This window comes from Stylophora pistillata, chromosome 8 (assembly GCF_964205215.1).
Source record: "Stylophora pistillata chromosome 8, jaStyPist1.2, whole genome shotgun sequence".
NCBI lineage: Eukaryota > Metazoa > Cnidaria > Anthozoa > Scleractinia > Pocilloporidae > Stylophora > Stylophora pistillata.
This window is the reverse complement of record NC_142526.1, coordinates 20749744-20775106: the sequence shown is the minus strand read 5'-3', so window position 1 is coordinate 20775106 and position 25363 is coordinate 20749744. Positions and strand designations below refer to the sequence as shown.

General features: G+C 38.0%; 2 protein-coding genes and 1 long non-coding RNA gene across 4 annotated transcripts in view; 2 read left to right on the top strand and 1 right to left on the bottom strand.

The window, feature by feature from the left end:
- Nucleotides 1-22142, top strand: part of LOC111324256 (dystrobrevin beta) — a 33091-nt gene extending 10949 nt beyond the window's left edge. For both annotated transcript variants that reach the window (XM_022927766.2, XM_088729929.1), the window contains 8 exons: nt 57-187; nt 3166-3300; nt 5004-5045; nt 6561-6576; nt 7463-7566; nt 8016-8223; nt 19790-20057; nt 20762-22142. In XM_022927766.2, the coding sequence (XP_022783501.2) occupies nt 57-187; nt 3166-3300; nt 5004-5045; nt 6561-6576; nt 7463-7566; nt 8016-8223; nt 19790-20057; nt 20762-21177 (1320 nt within the window). In that variant the 3' untranslated portion in view covers nt 21178-22142. The remainder of the gene's footprint in view (nt 1-56; nt 188-3165; nt 3301-5003; nt 5046-6560; nt 6577-7462; nt 7567-8015; nt 8224-19789; nt 20058-20761) is intronic.
- Nucleotides 8810-11485, bottom strand: LOC148725424 (uncharacterized). Its single transcript, XR_015990500.1, has 2 exons — nt 11413-11485; nt 8810-11182 (listed from the first exon to the last, which is right to left on the bottom strand). It is a non-coding gene; the product is annotated as an uncharacterized LOC148725424 (long non-coding RNA).
- On the top strand, nt 16462-18826 carry LOC148725423 (uncharacterized). Its single transcript, XM_088729930.1, has 2 exons — nt 16462-16749; nt 17663-18826. The coding sequence occupies exons 1-2, from the start codon at nt 16531-16533 to the stop codon at nt 17792-17794; spliced, it is 351 nt and encodes a 116-aa protein (XP_088586056.1). The 5' UTR covers nt 16462-16530; the 3' UTR covers nt 17795-18826.
- Nucleotides 22143-25363: the final 3221 nt, after the last annotated feature.

The following is a 25363-nucleotide window of genomic DNA, read 5'->3' as shown; positions in this document are numbered from 1 at the left end:
AAACTGCTTTTGATTTACACTGTAATACGTGTAGTTTGTATGAATTCATGTTTCAGAACGCTGGCGAGAGAGGAAATTCCCTTCGTAGTAAATTTCTCTGCGGTGGAGGACGAAAGAAACGACCCTCCCTGCCAGAGTACCCCAGGGAACCAGAGCCTAGCAAGATGCTAGATGTCACGAACATCATGTAAGTATCAACAGTCTCTTGTGACATTATTCGGGCGAATGTGTCAGACCCTGTTTCCCAATGAATCAAGTCGCGGGGTCGAGCCAAATGTCGTAAGAATATCGTTACCTGAGGCTATTGAATTGGTATCAGTGTGAGAAACCTGGTAAAATACTGGGCACAGACTAACCTTAACCTTTTTCTGCCTTAAAAGGGAAGCGAATAAAGGGAGTGAGTTGCTAAAGAAACTGTAGTGCTGCGTCGGTGGGGGTGGGGGCGGGGGTATTAAAAGATAATTTGGTTTGACCAACTGAGATGATAATTTAAATTGGCCACCGTAAAGAGTTTCTAAAGCTCACGTTTCGGCGAGAGCTGAGAGAAGAGAGGACATTTTGAAACGTCAGTGTGAACCCGGGAGGTCCAGCGTTACTGTAGGGATAACTATACAAACTGTGTAATAAAATGATTCATATCGGCAGCCAGTTTGAGTTAAGTGTGGGCGGTGGATTGATGAGTTGGAGAACGCTACACGAAGATAGATAACGATAGAAGCAAACGAATTTCACTTCTTCTGTTACTGATAACTTCTTCCTTTCCCGGCGGGTAATCAGGCATTCACGTTGTGTCGAGACTTGAGAACACCAGACATAAACTGTCCATTCGTTTAGTTTTTATCACCTTCACTTAGTGTGGAATTTCAAGATGCAGGAACCCCTGGTTCGCATACCTTCTCGACCACTGGCTGGTATAAAGATTTTGTTTTTATGTTGTCGTAACAATGTAACCGTCAAAGAAATTCGATTGGACCAAGTGAGTAAAAAAGAAGCAGTATTTCTGCACGGTCGGAGGGTATCTGAGACTCTTAGGTGGTTATCAACACGACTTCGATTTAGGGAGGTAATCTTGAATAGCTGATGTTGCGGCAAGCGTTAGCCCCTTGATAATCTTGACAAATCACGATCGTCAGCTGATTATAGACTCAAGAGCAAGGCGATAGCGAGTATTTCTTTTTGACGGAAAATTTTCTTGGAGATTGAAAGGTGTTTGAAAATCTCTAAAGTTTGGACCTTTTGGAAATGAATTTTTCGAGTTTCAAATCGTGGATCATGGCAATAAGAAGACAAACACTGAAATGGAATTTTTTTCCTTTTAATGTACGCTTTTTATCATAGTATTTGTTTCAAATATTTTTTTTTAATATCTACAAATATTGATCTTTTAATCCTGGAACAACACTTCGGTTCTTTAATCTTGGAACACACGTCATAACCGACCTAGGGAGAAATTACAGAGTGATCGGTTTGCCCGCAGAACGTCCTACAACGCCTTAATATTGCGAAGTGGTGAAATAATCTTTACGTGCTATTTGAGATGCAGCTAATTTGATAATGGACAGATGAGTTCAGTTAATGATAATAACAATGAAAAAAATAGATACGCATATTTTGCGTTGATGATTAATTCATTGACGTAATTGGCCAAACAAAACCCCGCAGTCTTCTGGAAGACACGGCAATATTTTTCTGGTTTTATCTATTTTCATATTATTTTTGTTTATTGCCTTCGTCTGGTAAACTTCGCGTCTTCACGATTGGCCAATTTATTGTAAATATTTAATATCACCGATTGCGATCTGAATTAACAATTTATAAATAATTGATTAACTTGAAATGAAGTTTTTATGTTGACCGTAACATAGCATAGCGAGATAAAAACTTCGATTGTATAAGTTTGTTTTCCACTTAAGTTTAGTCTGAAATGATCTTCGAAACGAGCAGATGGAATCCACACTTGGTTTCTTCACTAGACAACCGGGTTTATGTACCAAGAGAAAAGTTTGATTAAGATGAATTCTCCAAGCAGTAGTTCGAACGGTAGCAGTTCTAGTGGTAGTAGCTCAAGCGAGAGGAGTTCAAACAGTAGTAACAGTGGCGGCAGTAGTGGTAGCAGTGGCAGTAGCAATGGTTCTTTCTCGGAAAAGCGCCTTTTTATAACGTTAAAACCAAACGCTCGTCAGACATGCTACATCTTTACGCGTCCGTTACGAGTTCGCGTCAAAGGCGGAGGAATCACGTAAGTGAACAATAAACCGAAGAGAAGAGTTGTACGTATTCTTTCTTTTCAAAACAACAAATGTTTTTGTTGCTGTTAAAAGATGAAGTGGGTAATTGCCTTCTATTGTCAGCTGTTTGGAAGGACAGACTCTTTTAGTTGTGCCTCTTTGGCGTCGAGAAGTGTTTTGGATGTGTTTTATGCGAAAAGTCAGGTTTATTCTTTCGTGTCGCCTGCGAATGTTTTCGCTTCCGTGAATAAATTTTAGATTACAGGGGGTTTGTAACTGCTTATCGCAATTCATGTACTTTGTACGCTGTTACTTAACGGTATCGAGGAATTGCGTAAACGAATTATCGTTGCGGAAAGTGATGGATTTCATATTCAGACATTCTATTAATACGACATAGTACATCTTTACACTCACTAACTGGCTACCTAGTTTCTGAAGTTAACTTCAGTCAATTCTTCCTCGTTCTGAAATTCCGTGCGTTTCTTTTCTAGAGACAGCTCTTGGTGCTTCGCTCACATTCTTAAATACGACTCGAAAAGTTTAACAAGTTTTCCAAGTGACTGAACAGAGTTATTTTTATCGACAACCATTTTGCTGGGTTAAAAGTTATGTCCAGAGACTTAAAATTTTGGCTCATCCTCGGTGTAAAAACCTGTGAAGCTCACGAGTGACGTAAAACAAAGACAACGAAACATTATAAACACAAGCGTACAGCAAAACAATACCTCATGAAACAAAGAAAACCTCGTCAGGTTTTTACACCGAGGATGACCCAAAATTTTGGAGATTTATTTACTTTATTTTTCCTCTGCATATTTATTTTATTTATATTTTTGGAGGGGGGAGAACAAGCATGTGATGTGGTTTTTTAAGAATCTATAATGCCGAGCTTCCATTAACTTAGGTTCCTTCTGTTTTACTTTTGCGTTCGCAGACCTCCGTTGCCTTCAGAGCTTTCCGGTCCAAATCAATATGTTGATTACGTCGCAAGCTCTACGGCGCCAGAGTCGGTGGATTCCTCAATGGAGTCATCTCAGCCAACCAAAATGGCAGAGGATTTGGACGGAAGGTAAGGGCTGGTTGGCGTATTTTTCTTCCCTTTTAAACCCTTCACGACTAATAGTAACAAGCAAGGAGTGTCTTCTTACATTATCCATACAATTTCAAGCAGACAGGTAAGGAGGATATGGAGAAAAAATATCAACAAGGGGAGCGTATTGCTTGGTTTAACATTAAATTCTCCGAACTCGAATCATAAGCAACTTATCGGAACGGTACAGAGAATTGATATTTTGATAACGAGTGCCTTGTGGTAGGATATCTTAAGGTTTAAATTAAACCACTCTCCGAGTAAGAATAGAAAGGAAAAAAAAAAAAAAAACGAAACCCAGAGATGTCTATCAGGGTAGTCGAGTCTTTGAACTTGTTTGGCACTAAAACCGCGTCGAAACCGTGGTCTCTGATAGTTTCAATATATAATTGCTGAAAAAACTGAGGGAAAAGCCACCATAATTTAATCACACTTTCTACTGCCTACAATTGATCGACCAAATTAATGTCGGCATGTTCTCAAGCACGTGGGTTTTAGTTACTTTTCAACGCAGGGGTTGAATTTGAGCAAATGGCCGGTTAAAGGGTTCTTTTGAAGTGACTGTGAATAAAAAAGGAAAAACAAAGGGAAAAACAAAAGAATAAAACTGAAACAGCGGACAAGAAAACTTCTTCCCGAGTCGGTTGAGGTGGTATCTAAAGATTATAATTGATCGTCAGAAAAACATCGTAGTAATAAAGAGCACTTGTGAATAATTTCATGCAAATCCCATTAATTAAAGATGGCAGCCATACAATACTCGAGCTTTCTGAGAAAAGAACATTTCCAGCTTAGTGAACTGCAAATCAATAAGTGTCCGGTGCTTTGGCGACGTTCTTTCCTGTCTATTTAGTGAGGAAATTCGTTTCGTATCTTACAGATGGAAATTAGGATTTGCGGATGTAATTCTGTTAAATTTGGGAAACTAATATTTTCAATCTTAAATATGAGCGGTAAGGAGTCACAGATTTTGATGTGCGCTAAAAAAGGTCAAACAAACAAGATTGGACACCCGCTCAAATAAGCGAATCTATTGAAATGAAATTTTGCATCGAACGAAAAATGGACTGCTTTTAAGTGGTGGAGGGAAAAAGGGAGACACTGAAATTATTTGAGTCATTTTCTCCTGTTTAATTTCTGTGAAATTCCCAAAATTTCTTCATCTTGTATTGTCGTAAAATTTATTAAATATTTCTGTCTACTGGTCTAGCAAGAGCAACAATTTGACTCTAGTATTCTTGGTTATTTTGTTTTCCTTTCGCAAGGCATGGGAAAAAAGACTTGCAGCACATCTTTCAGATATGATCTAAAATAATTTTCCTGGCTTCATCGCTTTCCCCGTGGCGATAATTGCCATTATCTTTGTGAAGGCGAATCTGACCAATTGAAACGAGCAGTGGATGTATTCTTTAAGTGAGTGAATTTATTTCACAGTCGTTGAAAAACTCATTATGAATATGTAAATTTGTTTTATTAACACCTGATAGCGAGCGATACTAAGTATACCCAAACAGCAAGCTCGGCTACTAAATACGGCGGTGGAAATCGGCAAAGAACGCTCGCAAGAAGTTAACTTCTGCTGTTCAGGATACTCATCGTCAGAAATCGTTTTGTACTATCATGCCTAACGGTAGTTTTATTCCCCAGTATGTTGGGCGTAATTTTTGGTTGTCTGATTCCAGAATGGATGATGAGCACAAGTTGATATCAAGATATGCGGCTAGGTAAGTTAGAAAAATCCGTATTTCAGGACTGGGCTATAAGCTACGTGTGGTTTTACACAAGACCCTTGTTTTCATTCGTACTGCGTAGCAGTTGGGTTAGGCTTGGCATTGGTTTGTGTCTTTGTCTTGGATGCTTGTCGATGAATAACTGTCATATTTTTCTGGTGAAGGTTTGCACGGCAGGACGGCGTATATCGAGTAGGTTGTTTTTTTGGTAATGATATCTCCCTCTTTTCGTGTAGCGTAATTTTATTATGTGCTTGTATATAATCATCATTTTATGAAGGGAAGGCGCCTCCTCTATTCTCATCTCCGCAATCGTAACACAAAACTAGAATACGGTCTCGCATTTTACATTCTTTGCCTTCTTTTGCATCAAGTTGTATTAGTTTTCGAACCTTGAGCAGAAAGTTTTGTGTCCAAGATCTCAAAATGATTAATTATTCTCGTAAAGATTGATGGTATTTCTTAAAAATAATTTAAGGTAACTTCCTTAGTTGACAACCTTTCTTGTCATTTAAATTTCTTCTACAATAGTGCTTTGTATTACGCTCAGTCCGTTTCAGAGAATATTCCCTCACAGTCTCATGGAAAACTCAGGTTTATAGAAATTATGGAATGAATGTTTGGTAGTCTTCCAGAGGAATAAATTATTTTAAGCTTTGTTAGAAAATGTTTTGATAAATGCGCATTTAATTTCTGACGACAAGTGCATTGACTTACCGTGAACACATTCAAAAGTCTTCGTGTGGACGATATCCACTAATTTCTTGGTTAGTTTTGATAAATTTCGTCTAAGACTCAAAGAGGAAAGTTTGCGTGTTTCTTGTTGTTTGTGAAGAGGGAAAACGACGCCGTTGACATTGTAACAAATAAGAGTTGTCTATACTAATTTCGCCGCCGCATCTCGTGCGATCAGTCGAGAGTAATTTCGCATTAAGACATTGCTAATGAAAGATATCTTAATTTCTTTGGTGTGATTTTAGCCTACCACAGATTCCATAATTTGAATACGCCTATTCTTCCTAATGACTATGAAAAAAAAAAAAAAAAAAAACAGAGAAAAGGAAAATCATTTGTGATCGTGCCTGTAATTAAATCGCAGCTTTACTCATAAGTTTTTGTCGATCTACTCCGTCGAATAAATGAATTAAATGCAGTTGAACTGATTATGTGTTTGTCCTTACAAGAAAAATGAGTAAAAATCCGCAAACGATTGGTTAGATTTCGTGGTTTCTATCTTAAATCCTAGATGAATTAGTTTTTAAGAGCGCGACAACATGTCTCTCTTGTTTTTGCTTAACCCATGCTGAGAAAGGGAGAAAGTTAAAATAATTTCATTATCGCCATTCTAAGTCTTTCGAATCTTCATCTGGGTACGTAAGAACGAAATTTTTATCTCTATCCAGTACTTCTTGGTCTTTTCGATGTAATGTTGCCTAAAATTTTGATTTTTCTTTTATCTTACGATATATTTCTATCTCTTTTTGTTGCATTGTACTCGTTAATGGACAGACTCGCAGCCAATTCGGTAAGTATCTTGTAATGGTGTTTCTGACTTGTGTTTAATATGAGACATTCACAATCTTCTTGAGATCAAAGAAAGTCTTCGCGTTCCCAGTCATAACACATCCATAAGGATCCTTGTTTTGCAGTGCCCTGATTAACATCGCATTTTAATGAACATAATATCGAAATGAATAACGTTGACTTCAAGAACTGATAAACGTAAGAGCTTTCTCACACAACCAAATAACTCGAATTTGCGCAATATTTTGGAAGTGTCATTTTCTCAGCGCTGATTGTAAACCAACATGTGTAGCCAGTTGGGAGAATTATCAATGAATGATTTTTTTTGACCAGGGTAGCCAATGGTTGGAGTGGACATCATGCCGTGTCCGTTTGGATTTTTATTTAGGCTATAAAAAGAATTTCCGTTCCCCGGGGTATTTTTTATATACACGTGTAGATTACTTAGAGATGACTCAGGCGGCAGGCAATCTGATGATCGCTTTATAATTAGAGTAAGCGTAACGTGTGGGAAGTTATCCCCTTAAGTCTTGCAAACATCAAGTTTTGAAATGCGTCGGTATCAAATATGATCTAGACCCAAGATAGTGCAAAGTATTTTCGTGCTAGTATTTGATTGAAATTCTCGATTTATTTCTTTGGTTTTTTATGATGCATCTCAACGTCCGTCTTGATTCCCACGTTACTTGCTTTACTTAGCAACCACGCTGACCAATGGTAAAATATCGACGGCTCTGAAAATTAAGGGGAAAAAAGGCTATTGAGCATTTCATTCAGGTTAACTGTATGTGCTACAGAACTCGTTGTGATCTTCCAGCGCTGGCGTTGTTCTGGCTGTTTTAATTTGACAAAGGAACAATGCACTAATTATTTTTGTTTGGGTTTAGCGACAGAAACCCGCCGCTAAAGTGACCAAGTCTCCAAGTCAATCAAGCATTGACGTCAACAGGGAACAGAGAGAACTCATGCAGACCCTACAAAACAAAAACAGGTAACAATTTAAAAAAAGGGAATGAAGGAAGAGAAACATTTTTAGTATTTGTCATTTGGCGAAAAAATAGGCGAAGTCTTCACATTAGCGAGGTGGCCCATAAGGCGCCCCCTCGGGCCCCCCCATAGGATTTCGTCAGGCCTCCGTGACATTTCGCTTGTACAACAACTTAAGATGAAGGCGTTCAATTCATTTGTCTCTGGCACCGGATAAAGTTTGAGTCCCATTTGAGGATGTCAAATTATGACCCTTAAAATGACTGCTCGGTAATAATGCAGAGCATACACTAGCTTTATCTGTTTCACGCTTTGGGGTTTGTTATTTTAAAAGCGTTCTTTGTGGGAAACGAGGAGTTGAGACGGAAAATTTTCACTTAATTCCTGCGACAGACAAAGAGAATAATTTTCTACTCATAATTTGAGCTCCTGAAATAATCTTATATTAAACAGGCTTCTTCTGAAGGAAATTCGACGTTTGCGCGACGAGCATGAAGAAACATCCCGATCAGCGGCTCAAATCGCACAAAATCCCCAGCTATTGGCTGAACTGAAGTTACTAAGGCAACGAAAAGATGAATTAGAATTGCGCATGTCTGCACTGCAAGAGAGCCGCCGAGAACTGATGGTACAGTTAGAAGGATTGATGAACCTGCTCAAAGTAAGTAACCTTATTAATTATGCAGTGTAAGGTTCTTGAAAGTGTATGTTTAAGGCATTTGTTGCACTTTCCAATTTTTTTCGGGATTGAAAGCACCTTAACAGAACGACGCTTTTCCGCGGAAGCGTCGGTGGGTGAAATTACCTTTGTAAGAAAGCATGGGACTGGGTTCGATTCTCAGGAATAGTGTGAGTTGGACTAAGATGGAAAATGAACCTTAGTAAAGAAAAGGCATCCAGGCCTGATTCAGTTTGGGGAATTTTCAGCGAGATCATAAAAAAAGATAGATTTAATGGTGGGCCTTGCTTAAACAAGAGAGCTTGCCACGGACCAGAAAGAATCCTGCTTTTGCAATTCTCAGAGCTGTGTTCTGAATTACTATCTTCGCGCTCATCTCGATGTTTATGCCAAAAAACACACGAAGTTAATAAGACGTCTAATGTCTGAATGCCACTTGTTTTTTTCTCAGGGAGTTGATGTTTAAAAAAAAATTCTTCTTAGTCCCACAATTATTTTTTAGTATCAATAGCATATGCTGCAAGACATTCTTAGGGTGCAAACATCTCGGTAAATTATTACAAACTGCTTTTTTTGCCTTTTTTTTTTTATTTCGGATGAAGATGCTTGTGCCAATGTTTTCGATGGCGTGAAGCTGGTTATTAGGTTTTGTCACTAGTTTTACGAGCTTGTAGCACATTGAGTGCACCCTTCGTCTTCCTGAAGTATGGTTAGATACTTAATAACTTTATCGTCGCGCTTTTTGCTTTCAAAGTGTAGAGGCCACGCCGTTTGCGAGCCTAAAAGCAGCTCATTATTGTTGACTTGTTAAACTTTGAATTTAGTAGTCCTTTTAGTCCCACAAGTGTGGTGTACTCTACGTCATTGACATACTTGTGTTGCCTTCAGGTATTGCCACGCTCTTTGCGTTTTTTTTTTAATAATTTTGTTACGCTTTCCGCAAACTTCCAGCTTCGCATTCACCTCTCTGTTCGCGTTTTACCTTCGACGCCATTCGTTAGATATTTTACGGCCGCGTACGAGGGAATTTTTTTATGACAGCCGTGAAAAAGGCCATATAATTATCTTCACAGCATCAGGAAAAATGGCATGGGAAAACTTGGCTTGACTTGAAACAGAAAAGACGAACCAAGAGAATGTTGTTGAACCTCGTAAAAGAGTAAATGACGTGAACTTTCGTTCAGAGTGATCGTGCAACTAGAAAGTAAAGAGGATGACATTGCTAAAATGGGGTTTTATTAAAAATCGGTATCGTGGAACTGGGATGATTCATTTTCGACTTAGAGAAGATCTAGGACAGCCTCGATAGGCTCATCATGTTGTATCTTCTTCCGATGGTCATGGCAGGTGATACACTCCCTCCCTTCCCCATACCCTACCCCGGCTATTACCGGGGGGAGTGACAGGCCATATGCTCCCTTGTACGTCTGGAGTAGGGAGAAAGACTGCTGGCGTTATGTTTGGTGAAGAATTAAAACACGATACCCTTTGGAATGTAAGCACTGGGACTTCTTTTTGACAGTGAATCGCAAACAGTGATGAGGTGTGAAAGCAAAGGGTTTTATTGTGCTCTTACAAAGCTAGACTGGTGGAGGAATTTCTCTGGATAAATTTTCAAACTTGAACTTGTAACCGTGGATAAGCTTCTTATGCATTTTATTTTGCGTCCTTGTTGAATAGTGAAAGTTGAACCTATGTATTGCTCTTTTTGTTTTTGTTTTTGTTTTTTTTGTTTTTACTGTACTTGTAACGAAGACTGAACAAAGTGGATTAATGGAAAGTGGACATTTATGAGTGGTGTTTATTTTGGTTTTTTCTGAAAAGATAGGGATTTTTTATGCTATGTTCATACGTTTACATGCAGCAGTCTAATTTCTTCAGCCACTAATTTTTGAATTAATTTTGTGCCTGTGAAACCTTTTTTGGCATGTAACTTACGATGCACCGGAAAAAGTGAGGAAAACAAACAAACAAACAAAATAGCAAGACGTGCCCTCAAACAAAAGAAAGAAAATTTCAGAAATTGTGTTCAAGTCTTGGTCGTGTTTTATTAATCCACTTTGTTCTGTCTCTTTGCAGGCAGAAAACATCTGAACTCTGAAGACGAGAGGACGTGATCAGTTTTCATTATTTTGTTGTTTCAAGAAGCTACCTTGGAAGGTCGCTGAATGCATTAATTGGCCCGTGGTCGACTTATAGCTGTGACGATTTTGTCACACAAAAGTTCTTGCGAAAGATTGTATGACGGTTCTTATAGGGAAAGATTTCTTATAACCCTGCTATCCGGACATACCGAAGTCCTTCAGTGTTAAATTTATTTGTGAAAACTGAAGTTTCATGTGAAGCTAAATTTGACAGTTGTTTCTCAAAAATCTTTCCTTATGGGTGGGTGTTTACCTTGAATACGACCAAGCAGGAGCCCATGGATTAAATAAAATCACCCCACCCCACCCCCACCACCTCTAACAATTCTTGTGTCATGTCCATAACTCTTGTACAAGTTCTCTTTTGTGAGTCTGAGAATCAAAACTTTCAATGGTGGTATATGGCGGGCTAGATCAATTTCGTATTTCTTTTAAATTCGTTTTCCAATTTTTTTGTTTTAAATTGTAACTATAGTGAATGAATATATATTTAACAATTATTCGCCGAAGACGAGGTGAATATCGATGAATAATGCCCGAGACGAAGTCGAGGGGTTTATTCGACAATATTCACCGAACCTGAGGCGAATAATTGTTTTAATGTAATTTCAGAGCTGAACAACGGAGAAATTTCTAAAATCATAACATTTTAGTAACATTCATTAACATTTTATTTTAACATTTTATATAAACCGCATGGAGCGGTTTACATAGCGTCATATAAGGAACCGCTCGACCAATCAGATTGCTGGAAACTCTTTTACTCAGCTCTGAAATTATACTAAATCTATATATATCTATATATATATATATATATATATATATATATATATATATATATATATATAAAGTGTGACTTGATTTTCGTAGAACAGTGCTCAATACATAGAAGTAGAGCGAAGTATATATTGTGGGAGGAAAAAGACAAGTAAACTACGAGTTCATCCCTACAAGCCTATTTCGCCAAATCCCCTGATGAGTGGGCGACCTAATACACATATATATACATATATATACATATATATACATATATATGTATATATATGTATATATATATGTATATATATATATGTATATATATATATATATATATGTATATACACATATAGATAGGAATTTTTTAAGAATTATGAATTTTTTGTGAACTAGTTGCGCCTCGTCGTCTCTTATTTTTTTGATAACTGCATAATTGTGCGGAGAAAAACTTTTGTGATAACTGCATAATTTTGCGGAGAAAATAAGGAATTTCTTGCTTCGAGTTATTAGAATATTCAGCAACAGTATATAAATGATTGTATGTTTAAAGTAATATCACGTGACTATTGCATTTCAGTCACGTGATTCATCGTTAAAAAGTACGTATGTTTAAGTGATAAAAAGTAGATTTTAATTGTAAAAAAGAAAAAAGTCATTTTGAGCAGGCGCTTAAGAGCAATTGTTCGTATTTTTGTTGTTGTTTATTGCTCATGAATTTATCGGAGACATTTTTGAAAAATTGAAATTAAGTTTTATCGTAAATCCGAAGAAATAGGAATTTAGGAAGCATTATGCCTAGTCTGTTGTCGCTTTAGTATTAATAGTATTCAGATCAAAGGGTTACGGGTAAATAGATTTTTAACTCGTGTCCACTTCAAGGAAATCTGCTAAATATCGACTTATATGTGGCAAGTATCAAGTTTAAATCGTCTTAACTAGACCAAATTTTGTCCTATGACAACAAGAAAAAAAAAAAGACAAGTTTGTTACTCGTAATGCGTGTACTCGCAAAATATTTAGAACTGTGGCTTAGTATACGCTTTTCAGAACAACCTTAACAAAGGAAAAGGAAGGCCCGTGTCTTAAAGTATCATAAAAGTGAAGTTTAATAACGCTGTGAATTGAATTGGCATTTTGTTTGTGACGAGCGAACTTTTGCTTATTGTTTTTTTGCGGTTAAGTTTTCCTCGAAATAAAAATGGGACACTGTTTTTATCAATGACTTTATTACGTTTAACAGTATTTGCAGATGTAACACTTGCTAGTACAGTATCCCATCATTCGTCGCTCCTATCCTTGGTCTCTCCTTCGACGCAAGAAAACGCGCTTTGTCTTTTTCACGCTTTTCTTCCTTTGTGTTTTTCTTCTTTGACTGAAATTGACTTGCTCTTGCCGATACTATGCAAACAGTTTAATCCACTAACAAGTTTATAATTCTATCTACTTATATAGTCAGAATATAAAGTTGTGTCTGAAATAATTTGGGCCCAGACGCCCAACGGAAACCAATCGTTACTTGGTTAATCGCATTTTCCCGCGCATCGTTTTCCCGCGCTTCAGGCAGTGTACTTTTGTTTACTTCGAGTTCTTACTGGCCCCTGGTGATATTTTCTTTGTTATGATTGACTGTTATGATTCCTATGGTTTTGGTTTTACGACACAGTCAAATAGCACTTTAATTGCCTTACTCTTGCCGATACTCTGCAAACATTTCCATTCACTTACTAGTTCCTAGTTATATCTACTTACAAATGTGAATTATTTATTCTTTATTTCTCAAGAGTCTGACATTAACGGCACTGCTACTGCGACAACTTGACTCACTATCATCTTAAGGCAATGCTTATGCAACCAAAGGTCAGGGTCAACGGACCGTGATTGCGTGACAGTTTGTGATAAGTTGTGACAATGATATTGGTGAAGCCCATGAAAAACGAAGGTTGTAGTTTAGCTATCCGCCTCAGATTAAGATAAGGTCGTAAGTTTCTTTGCCTTAAGAGTTCTTGAAAGCCTCCTCAGTTTTTGGTTAGCTACAGTTATGTGTGGTTTAAATTACTTGCTTGTTTGTGTGGGATGGATTCTCGGGTACAGTATGGCAAATATTGCCTCTGATCATTAAATGAGAACTTGTATTGTTCACGTTATATTTCGCTCTGCAAAATTGAAAATAACAATGAAGGAATGTGTGTTATTGGAAAATTCCCAACATGAATGATAGGGTAAAGTCTCCTAGTGCTTTTCACTTAAAACAGAAGACACACTATTCTGACCTACAAGTTCATGATATCAGTCTCGAGACATCACACTGCAAGCTATTATAGCCTTAAAAGAGAATTAAATTGTAAGATTAGTAAAACTTCGTTGGAAGGTAACGCTTTCTAACATTGAAATGAATGTTAATATTAACTGCTTGCAGTCATGGAAATTTTCGAAAGTGTTTTAAAAAATAGTTACCACTTTGTATTCACTGTCAGTAATCAATATTGTTATTTCTTTACAAGTTTGATACACAATCACAGATATTGATGATGAGAATGGTGAAAATTATAAGCTAGTACAGCGGTTGATATCTTGATAAAAGACCAAGTTCTCTGGTGTGGCCGACAATGATATGAATGGTTATCAGTTAGGAGAATTAGCTTCCAGATAGTTAAAGTGAAAAGATCAACTAAAAGCAACACAACTTTAGTCTCCTCAGAAGCTCTGAAGGTGCATTCGATTTCACGGATTTTTATCTGTTTCTCGCGTTGCAGAATCGTCTTAATCCCAGAAGGGAAAAAAATGAATAATTTTTTAAGGTGAAAGATAATCATTCAGTGCGACAGTGAAGTAAATCACATTTTGACCTGCGAAATTATCCTCCCAAGTGTAAAATATAAGTCATTGAAACAAGATTTATTTCATTTATACGTGATCAGATTTCTTAACGTGAAAAGATCTGCCTTGCTCCGAGAATGTGGCGTCGCAGATCAGTTAGCAGTCGCGCGCAAGTAGTATCTGGGAGTCGCTGTTTTTTTTTTTCCCGTGGAACTCGAAATTTTTTCTGTCATCTGTTGAGGCAACATTTTCAATAGCAGTTCACCTCCTAGGAGAATTCGTTCTTTGTTAAGGTGGACTGATTTATTTGGTGATATTCAAATAGCCAGTGATGTGATTATCCTTACCTTGCGGTGAAACCTGTACTAGTGGTTTATGGATTTAGAGGTTGTGCGATATCAATTGAGGGGACTGATTTTCTAAGGACTCAGTATATTGTCTTCCCATATATTTGACTTTTGGAAATATATTTTTGTGCATTACGAAGGGCAGTAACTGAATTATCCTTTTCAAATGCAACAACAATGATTACATCGTAGCCACACATTCATCGTGATTGATATGAAATAAACGAACACAAAAGCTTGAGGTGATTTTAGTAATGAACTAAATGAGAGAATTTAAGATTGATTATGGTCAGACTCATTATTACTTCCACTGAGTTTGTCTTAATGTTCAACTCTCTCGAGTGACCAACAGTACCGCTCCATTTGCAAGCATAAAGGTGATGAATTAAAAGAAAAATTGTCAACAAGGTATATTGTTGAACACCTGATTCTTAAAGCTTAAATTCCAAGAGATGTAGAGCAGACTACTCAGAATATTGATCTTTTAAAATCTTTGGATGGAGAGGGTCAAATTTTATCACATAGTAACGACACATTTCAACCCGTTTCAACGATCTAAAATGCAGCTTTGCACTTCTTTTTAAGACCTGCCGATGGCTTAAGACGAAAGCCGCTACTTACTTAAAATACCGTCTATAAAACAGATAAACCCTCTTGATGACAGCGTTGTTTTTGTCGAGTGAAAAGCGGCAAAGTCAAAAGGAATCGGGCGACTCATCTGGCTTCGATCTGATTTGTTTTCAGACAAACTAATTAAGAGAAAAGGGACACTTAGTAATGACCGCATTCCGTCGTTTAATTTGAAGTTCAAGCTAGCCAATCACAAACAGGCTTATCGGAAGAAAGTCAGAAATAGGTCTACTATTTTGATGATGTTTCATTCATCAGTTTTAGTTACATTAACGCATTTGCATTCCACAGGCTTATTAGTTAAAAAAGGGTTTGATATAATGGGACTGATATTGGTTTGACGAATTATGTTATATCGATATTGCTCTAGGATCTCTAGTATTCTCTATCTTGTCTAAAGTGATAAATGTTAACGACGCCATGTAAACGAGATTTGTAAAAGCCAACTTGAACTGAGTGTACTCTCAGGAAGAAGGAATAAATTGAAATTAAGAGTTTTCAGATTAGCCGTTGAAAAACTTTGTTGTTATAATAAAGAATCGATGGTTCAGTTTGTAATAACGGGAATAAATAACCGATGCGTGGACTTTTTCTAGTGTTCTTCCGATTGAGCCCCAGTGTAAGGTCTCTGAGAAAGGGTCGGGTCTATCCCTTTTTGAGCAAGACTTTTCCGGATTCGCTTACGTTATTTTCTCTGTTTACTCTTCACGCCAGGGAAACTGGGATAAGCTCGGGCTTGATCGGTCACTTGGATCGAGTAGAGATTTTACCTACCTTTACTCCAAGAAAACTTCAGCTACAACTCCAACTTACTCCAAAATATTTGTTGTCGGAGACGGTTCTCAAATTTTTGTGGTAACTTCCTTTTGGTCGCATTTCATCTCACGTTTTCTACAATATTTTATGAGCGGTCCCTTTCTTCGTCACGCATCGTCAATTTAGAGGCAATAAATGATCCGAAGAAAACTTTAAAAAATGTCTGGGGTTTTGGCGCTTTCCTGTTTACAATTCTTTAAAGGAATAAATTGCCAGTGCATTTTTCCAGTTTAAAACTTATCTTAGCAAAGTTCCTTTTTTTCTTTTGAGCCAAAACTTGAATTTTTACCTACCTTCACCTGGAGATGTTTCGCTGTTCATTAACAGATGTTTTATCTTCACCGAGTTGAAGTGTTATAAGACTGCGCGCTCTTTTTTTCTGTTAAAGATATTTATGTTCTTAACTGTAGTTGGTAAGGTAAGGAATGGCGCTAGGTGGGGTAAAAAGTTATAAACACAAGGTCCAAAATAATTAAGCTGTTCAACTTTTCCCACTAAACCACTATTTTACCGTTCTAAAATTAACTCTGGCATGCGTTACCGGATGTAGGATATTCGCTTCGAACGAGAACGCAATATTGCGCGAATTATTTAACTGATTATCTGTACTCGGCATCGCTTACATAATTCTGGGGCGTAGACTTTGTATTAATCGGTCAATTGCGTCACAGCAGAACCACTGCTATTTAAATATCTTCAATTTGTAGTTGTTATTTGCTTGCAAAAAATCTTGAGTGGAAACATCTCTCTTAGTTCCCTGGTGCTGCAACAACTTCGACATGGAAACCAAGGCAATTTCTTTAAGAAAAATTGTCAGTTTTTGCGACAACTACAAAGCGTTGTCGTATGCTGTGCTTTTTTTCGTTGTGACAAATATTTTAGCGAAGTTTTCTACCGTGTTTGAAGCACCATGTGTGTCGTGCACAGTGACAAAGACATTGTCAGGGTTTGGGGGGTGTTCTTACGATGCAGTCCCCTTCACGTTTAATTCTCTTAAGGTATGGTTTGTTGATATTTTAAGTACTGATTTTGTGTGGAGTTAGTTTTGTTATGAAGGAGTTCGTGTTAAGATAACGCAAGTTTTTGGCGCGAATTATTTTGGAAAGTACGTTAATTCCCATTTTACCAAGTCTTTATTTCATTTATATTTCTTATGCTCGACTCATTCTGTCACCAGGACCGCTTTTTTCCCCATAAATTGTTCCGCGAAATGTTTGTTACCGAAAACTGTCGAAGTTCAGCAAATTTTGAGCAAACTGTATTTAAACTGAGCTCGGCTAAGCTTACCGCGAAGGTTATAAAACTGAAAGAAAGTCAATGAATGGGGTTGGAAATGAAAGGGATAAAATCCCATTTTTTAATTTTGAAAGAAACCCTAGAGCTTTCCGCCTTTGCAAAAGCCTGGCCATTTGTCATTAGGCGGTTGAGATTTCAGTTGTATGATTTTCAGTTGTATGGTCCAGTACCTCTAAATGTCTGTGTCATTTCCGCCATTGAGGTATAGTCTGTTTTGTTGTCTCGTAGCATGTGTATTTTTGTCGCCATGTCGAAGAGTCGCGCTGTTTTGAATCATTCCTTTCAGTGGAAGGATCAAATATAGGAATTCACTTAAAGGCCAGCAATGTTTAGAGATTCTTCATCGAAAACGGACGTTTTCAAATTCGAGGACTCGAGGTCAGCTGTGCATAGGTATTTTAAAAAAGTCAAACTAGCTGAGTTTCCTTACTGGATCTTGTAAAGGAAACCAGAAACGGTCTTACTATGAAATTGGTGATTGAGTTTTATAATACCACAAAATTGCAAACAAAAACTTGTGATTTTAAAGTCAGTGAAATAACTCCTTACTTGGCCATAAATTCTCTTAATGTTTCATTAAATGTCATTATATATAAACCACATTGTACTTCACAGGAGCAATACTCAGGCATCTTAACTGAAAGTCCAAGTGCTCCCCGCAAAATAAACCACAAGGACAATCACGTGTTTTCAAAGTGGAATGAACGTGACACTCTCTCGTCCACTCAGCTATACGCGCCAGAATAGTTTCCTGATGGAGACATGTAGCGTCATGTACAAGAAAGGTGTATTTTACCTCTTGCGTGACCAGCATAGTGATACTGTCGTCGACAGTTTTTAAGTTTTTATCGCTTTGTATTTTTCAAATTAGACCTCTTTCTTCAGCGAGGGAGCAAGTTAATTAGGAATGAAACCGAACTGGACTATGATCTTGTTGATACTGCTGTTCTATCGATAATATAATTACTCACAATTACATGGTTTTCTTTGTATCAGTTATACGCTTGTAGACATTTTTCAAATTCGGCCTTGCGCCACAATGATAAAATACGTCGTTTCTCTTTATTTTGGGTACAAATTAGTCAGCTATTATACAAAATTGAACTGAAGATCAATATTGTTTTTGAATTAATCTTTGAGACGAGAAAATGTTAGCACGTGTATATGATTGTATAACGATTTACACAAAAGGATGGCGAGAGATGCATCCGCCTACGTTATTTCAGTTGAATTCCAGCTAAAAAAAGGATGTGTAAATAGCTTTCTTTTCTAAGGCAGCTTTTGTTATTTGTCTGCGTCAATCTTTTTTGTTAAATTCTCCTTTGTTGATATTGCCAGTTGAGATCGTGGGAACAGATGTTACAGTTGTCATTCTTAATGACCAAAAATTTAAAAGGAACATGCATTGCTCTGTGTACACAATGTGCGTACGTGCATTATCAGGTAAAGCCCTAACTACGATATAACTTTATCTCCTTTGAGTCAGCCTCTTAAGTAAAAAGCACTTAATTAATGGGAGCTCGATGTTTGCAATGTATTCGCGGTCGCAAAAAAAATGCCAATCTCTCCCATAACTGTTTAAGAATATGAAATAAAACAACCAGTTTCACTCCGGCTTTTTGTGCACGAAGTAATGTATTTCTGCATGGTGGATATTGGATTTGGAAACATTGGCGGACTTGAATTGGTCTCAAGTCGTACGGCAGTGTTGCGTTCTAAATCATGTCATCTCACTCTGAGGCAACAAAGGATAAATAAATAGTTTTGGCTTTTGTCTAATTGCTGAGAGCATGTTTGTATGAATGGATACGAATTATTCTGGAACCTTCTGGAAGACTCTATTTTTGCTGAGCGGCATCTATTAATTTACTCAGTTCCAATGTAACGCGCGTAAGGACAGGGAAGAATGAATTATCAAGGGAGACAGTGAGACAGAGAGACTGTTTTCCCCCTCAGAGTAGAGTAGACATCTATATTTATACAGGATAGCCCCTTCAGTGTAGTAAACACTGGTATCAACGGGGGTCCTGTTAACCACCCATCCCACCCCAGGGGAGGATATCCATCACACAGTAATCTCGTACGTGGGAAATTAACGTCTCCTGCCCCTAACCCTGCAGGAGACGGGACCTCCATTTATTCGTCCCTATCCGAGAAGTCTAGAATATCTAACCATTTCTTGATGTTCTAGAAAGGTAGCATATTCTTCTCAATTATTTAAGACCCTGAGTGTTGGTCCGGCCGGGGCTCGAACCCTCGACCTCCCGCACAACAGTCCAGCGCTCTATCCATTGAGCTAACCGGGACAAACCTAACAAATCGTGAGAGCGGATCGCAAGGGATGTTATTGGCTGGGAACTTTCTTTAGACCCGTAGCAGGCAAAATTTCGGTAGCGTCTGACTTCAGCGACTTTGTTTAGGTATGGATAGGCTAAAAGTTCAGCTATAAAAACGACCAATTTGAGAAAAGGTCCGCTTAACAAGATAACATTCAGAAATCGAAGTAGAAACACTGAAACAACCCTTACTACGAGAAAATATGAGTGATTTGTCGCGATTAGTTTAATCAAAACTTGATTGGCTAAGAGTGGCGCGAGTTTTATTGAACAACCACAAAGCTAGGAGGGCAAACCTTATGCAATATCGGATTTCTTTCGATTTAAAAATTGCATTACCCTATTTCATGTAACCTGCTCTTTTGAAAAACTTCGCCATTGAACTCCGTTTTGCATTGATCTTCAGGCCGGCTCACCCCGTGCACCACGCAGCCCTAAGGCACAAAGAATGGAGGATCCTGGTTCGCCTCTGGATTTTGAAAGGTCTCCTTTGTCCTCATCCGCTGCAGAACCAGGCCTTCGATCGGAGCCTCCTCCGCTAAGTGAGGTAGATGGGGATATCAAGCAAGCGTTTGGAGACCGAGCCACTGGAAGGAACTTGAGAGACGATCTGCTATTGGCTGCTGACAACGTGACCAGTGCCATGTCATCGCTCGTTAGGGAACTTAATTCTGGTATGTGTGGGCCTTTGGTTATTATAGGCAGCTAATACCTTACTCTTAAGTTTCAAAATCTATGTATTACTTTTTCCTTCTTGTTGGTATAAATAAATGTTGTTGTTGTTGTTGTTGTTAATACCAAGAATGTTTTTTTCATGGATTTTGTATGGATACGAAGTAGTTTGGTCACTTTAAGGTCAGAGTGAATAACCTTAACTCTAGCCTCTCAAGATTTGATGGTTATTTCTTCCTGTGCTCCAGTTAATGTCACTGTAAATTGACTAGAAGAATTGGAAACCTCTTTGCGCCTTTCTCTCTATCTGTTACTTATTTCAGTGCTGTAAGATATGGATCATCATGTCAGAAGAAATGACATGTGCATAACCTCTTAAAGGGGTTTAAGGATCAAGGGAGGACTAAACTGAGGAGCGCGAATGATAAAGGAAAGAGACACTTCATGAAAAACTTAAAGCAGTTGTTAGCGAAAATTAAAATTACCTTCACCTCATGTAGCTTAAAGACATTTTTGCCGTGGTATCTAGTATTATCTTAAAAATATATAGATAAGTTTTAGTTCAACTAAGTGGTTGAAATCCGCTGAGCTGTGAATATTTCGGAAACGAATTTTGTCGTAAGCTTTTTGTCTTTTTTTTATGTCAGGACTGAGTAATACTCGACAAACTTTAACATTGATTTTGTTATTTTCTTTCTGTAAACAGAGGATGAAGATGAAGCTGTGAATTTTGCCAACGGAAACACAGACGGCACTGATCTGGAGGCTCTTGAACAGCAAGTGAATCAGATTAGGGAATCACTGGAATCACAGGAAGCCAGGGGAAATTCAAACCTGACCAACGGAGACATCGTCATGACGGAGCCATCGGAGAAAGTTATTCTTCACGGTCCGAGCAGAAGCGGAAAGACTCCGAAGGGTCGACGAACAGGCTCCGAAGGCGATACGGATACTGACGATGATGACCTCAACGTTCGCCGAGGAGATTACAAGACCTCGTCTCGATCTCAAATGACGGATGACGAGAGTTACATTCAAACCGACGAAGACGAAGGTACCCAACGAACAGATGACGAAGATATGGAGTGGCAGGAATCGATCAAGCGATGGGTCAATCGATAGATGATCGCCGAAAATCGATAGATGGTTGAATATCTTAGATAATAGTGATCTTTATTTTTATATCTTTACTCGTAAAATGTAATAATATTTGCGATACGGGAAATTTTATCCTGGGCATGTCCCCTTACACTGTATTTACCTAACTTAAAGAGAGTCTTGAAAGACTTACGCGTAGTTGTAACTCTCAAGACCCTCATCAAGTTGATAAAAGGGCTTTTATTTTTTTACATATTTTATATTTACAAGTTGTTTCAAGGATGTGCTACCTACCTTCCCTTGAATTTGCTCACTGTTGAAGAAAATAGGGGTTTTGTTAAGCACATTTAGGTCTATTTTTATTTAATACTTTTTAAAGATTATTTACTAATGTTTCATTGTAGTGGAAACTCGTTTTTTCACTTTTATTTCTACTCTTCCCTGGTCTTGCCGAATTTTTTCTCAGAAGTGTTAAGTGAATTTTTCATATTACGTCAAATATAGTTTAGTCTGATGAGATTTTTGTGATTGATCCTTCAGCTAAATGTATGAAATAAGTTAGATTTTCTGGTGATAACTTTAGATTTGTTATGATTTGCATGAAAATCGATGATAATTTTCCGTAGATTTTCGAACTCCACCTTACACTCATCCATGCGTATTGCATAATTTCACTTTCCGCTTTGGAGTCAAATTCCTCATTATCCAGGTACTTAACTTTGTCATGAAAAGTGATAAGGAAATGCAAATTAGCTAACCTCAGACGAGCGTAAATGAAGTAAAACGCAACTGAGATAAATGATTAATGCTACTTGATTCGCCTTTAATTCATCAACTCATGTTTCACGACTTTCTCGTTTTCTTTTTAAAACTTTACAAGGTGTATACAGTAATGATTTTTGTTTTTAGACGCTTGAAGGTTGTGCAAAGTGGAGCCGTGAGTGGTTCCAATAAGTGAAATACGATGAATAAAAATTGCCAATATGCAATGGAGTTCTTTTCATTTTAGGTCAGGTAGGGAGGAACGAAGGATGCTGGGTTGAAAGGGCAAAACGTTAACCTTTAACGCCTAAGATCTAATCGTTAATTCACCCCTCAAGCTGCTACATATTTGCTTGTGAACTGGTTTCGAGAATTTGAGCGCGGAACTTACCCTCGTTTTGTAAAATCTCTTTGGTCTGATATTAGTATTAACCAAGCGCGAGGGCCGTACAAAAAAGACCGAGGGCCGATATTCTTCCAGTACGGTCCCGAGAAAGCTTGGTTAGTAAGAGATTTATTACACGACTGAAGTTCAAAGGGACACAAGTGCGGTATCATTCGGGACCATTCGGGACAGTGCCCGGTCCAATACTGAGAGAATATTGGCCGGCAATAGAGCATTTTGATTGGTTGATTTTACTTATTGGCCCTATGACTTCCCGAGTCGTGTAATAATGTTATTTAAAGATTGTTTTGGTCACGTGGTTAGGTCACGTTAGCACCGTGTCAAATCAAGGAAAGGTCAGTGATGACCTCAGATGATGCTCAAAGCCACATATACAAAGCATAGCCATGATCAATCGGCAAAAACCTCGATTATCAAACCAATGTCTGGATTAGAAAGCTGTGAATAGGTAAATACTGTCGTACAGAGATAAGATCGAAACAGCCGTCCTCTATTCCATTCCCAACTCTTTTGAACTTTATTATGTCACTGCCACGTTAAGTTTCTACGTCGTTCAACATGAGATGATCAACCTTTACCGAGTCTTAATCTTCCCCAGTCTTCTGTAAGCTTTATTTACAGGGCCGCTGGATCGCGGGAGACCAGCACTATCACAAAAAGACGACATGAGAAAGAAAGAAAGAAAGTCTTATGCAATCTAAACAACAAACGTGTCTAGTTACAATGATAAGGTTGAGATCGAGATCGGACGTCAGCATGTTCCCCTGCGTGTTCCTCTCGCGCGCTTTGAAACTGAACAAGCCAGAAGTTGTCTGATTTTCATTCGTGGCTGCGTATTTTTTTTTCTACATTTCATACGTACAAAGCACACCCTCTCCTTCTTTAATTAGTTACGTTTCCATGCATTTTCGACAAATGTCTGTTAGAAACATGGATAATTCACAATACGAGTTCAGAAAGACTTAAGATACAGTTTACACCATGGCTTAAAATATACTTGTTAGTCGCACTTGTTGGTTTTTTTCTTTTTTTTTTTACCTTTTCAGTTCCAATGCTAATTATTATTTTTTTTTAAATTATACAAAACATAGCCTTAGTCATTTTTAACGAGTAGAGATATACGACGCAAATGTGAGTGAAAATTCATTTCTCTTCAGAGACCGTAAGACCTGGTGCGTGCCCTGCGATTTTCCCGCTTATGCAAATGTTCAACACGAAACGCGCGCGTTCTTCCATAACTTGAGGAGAACTGGGGAACACAGTGGTTGAATCCAATATGGTGGCGGAGGATTTGAAATATTTTTTAGAAAAAACAGCCTACTTCGATACAAAAGTGGAAGTGGAAAGCACCTCAGCATCTCTTACTTTTGAAATGTTTTCACCGTAATTTGGTGGTGTTTAGACCAAAGATGGATGGAAAGAGTGGCTGGAAAAGAAAGAAATCAAGAGCACGTGTCACCAAGAGGTACGTTACATCACAGGCGGCCCAGGCTATTGTCCACCGTGGCCAATGTTTTGCAAAACAGCCATTTAGCAAAATATTCCCTCCACTTGTGGGTTGGTATTTATTTGTGACTAATCATTCATATCGTGGGGCTACCCGTTGGGAATAATTTTGCTAGTGTCCAGGCTGACCGCGTTGTAACGAACTTTTGACTGCACAGGTTTTGACGGACGCGCATTCTAACGGCGTTGAAATGGCGGTCAATTTGAGATTTTCGCTGGGCCGGTTGCTCGACAACCCAACTTTTGTGGGATTTGTTTTGATGAACTTGAAGGGAAACTATTTGGCTTTCGTGTTGCCAAGTTTCCATTCAAGGGAAAGTATTTGAGTGTGTTTTTCGAGCGATTTTGGCGAGCGTGTGTGAGACACAGGTTTCTTACCTTCCCTTTTACTTGGTAGTGTTAGGACGTTGAGCTGAAACACAGCAAAACGGCCTCAAATCGCGACAAGAATAGCACAGACTACTCTGTATGAAGGCAAGACTTTATTTCTTTTATCATTTCACACAACTTTATCTTTACGGAGCTAAAAAGCAAGTCCAACTAAACCACTATACAACTATAATAATCCACTGTGAAAGAGCCTGTGACAGAGCCTGTGATAGAGCCTGGGCTTCCTGTGGTTACATCTTTCAAAAATTGCCCTCTACCAGACTGAGAGTGCTTTAAAATTCTTATTTTTTTCCTCATTGATTACTCCAGTATTTTTTAAAGGTATTTTAAAGACATTTTTGGATTTATGAATTCAGAGCGGATTTACTGTCATTTAGATGAAGTCTCGGTATAGGTGTTTAGATTCAGGGGAAGTGAAGGGTACATTTTGTTTATTTGAATATTTTATTTTTTATTTTTTACAACATTATGGCGATAAAACTTACAATGCATAGTAAATAGAAATTATTTACAATGGGCCTTTTATAATAGACAAAAATATGAATGATATGAACGCAATGAATCAAAGGGGACTGACAATTGTGCACGGAACATTCTAGCTTGCAAGAAGGCTCTTATTGCAGGGCTCGAAATTAGCATTTTTAGTAAGGCGCCAATTGGCGACTAATCCAAAAATTTTGGTCGCCAGATCTTAACTTTTAGTCGCCATTTTTTTCACTGATGGTTTTTTATTCATTTTCCAGATGATTATGTTCACATGCAATCTTCTTCATAGTCCTAAGTTTACGTACACGTAAGCTTCTAAGAGATACTAAAACTTAAAAGGAAGCCAGGGCTCGTAAAACATATCATTACGCATTACGAGGTAAATATTCAATGTGAAAGCAGCTTCAGTCACATTTCCTGTGTTTCCTCCGCTTTTGTTTAGTTTCCATGTAACATCGAGTCTATAGGTTACATAAATAGACGAAGCTGAACATAAACAATCACCAGTTTTCCATATTTTCAGCGCTAAAAAGCCAAGGCTTCGTTGCGATTTCGATCGACAGACGTATCTGTACCAGGCCCTGCTCTATCCAAACAATCTCAGTTTGCAGTGGATTTTAACGCCACAGGATCACCAGCTGGTTTGTGATCGATGACTGG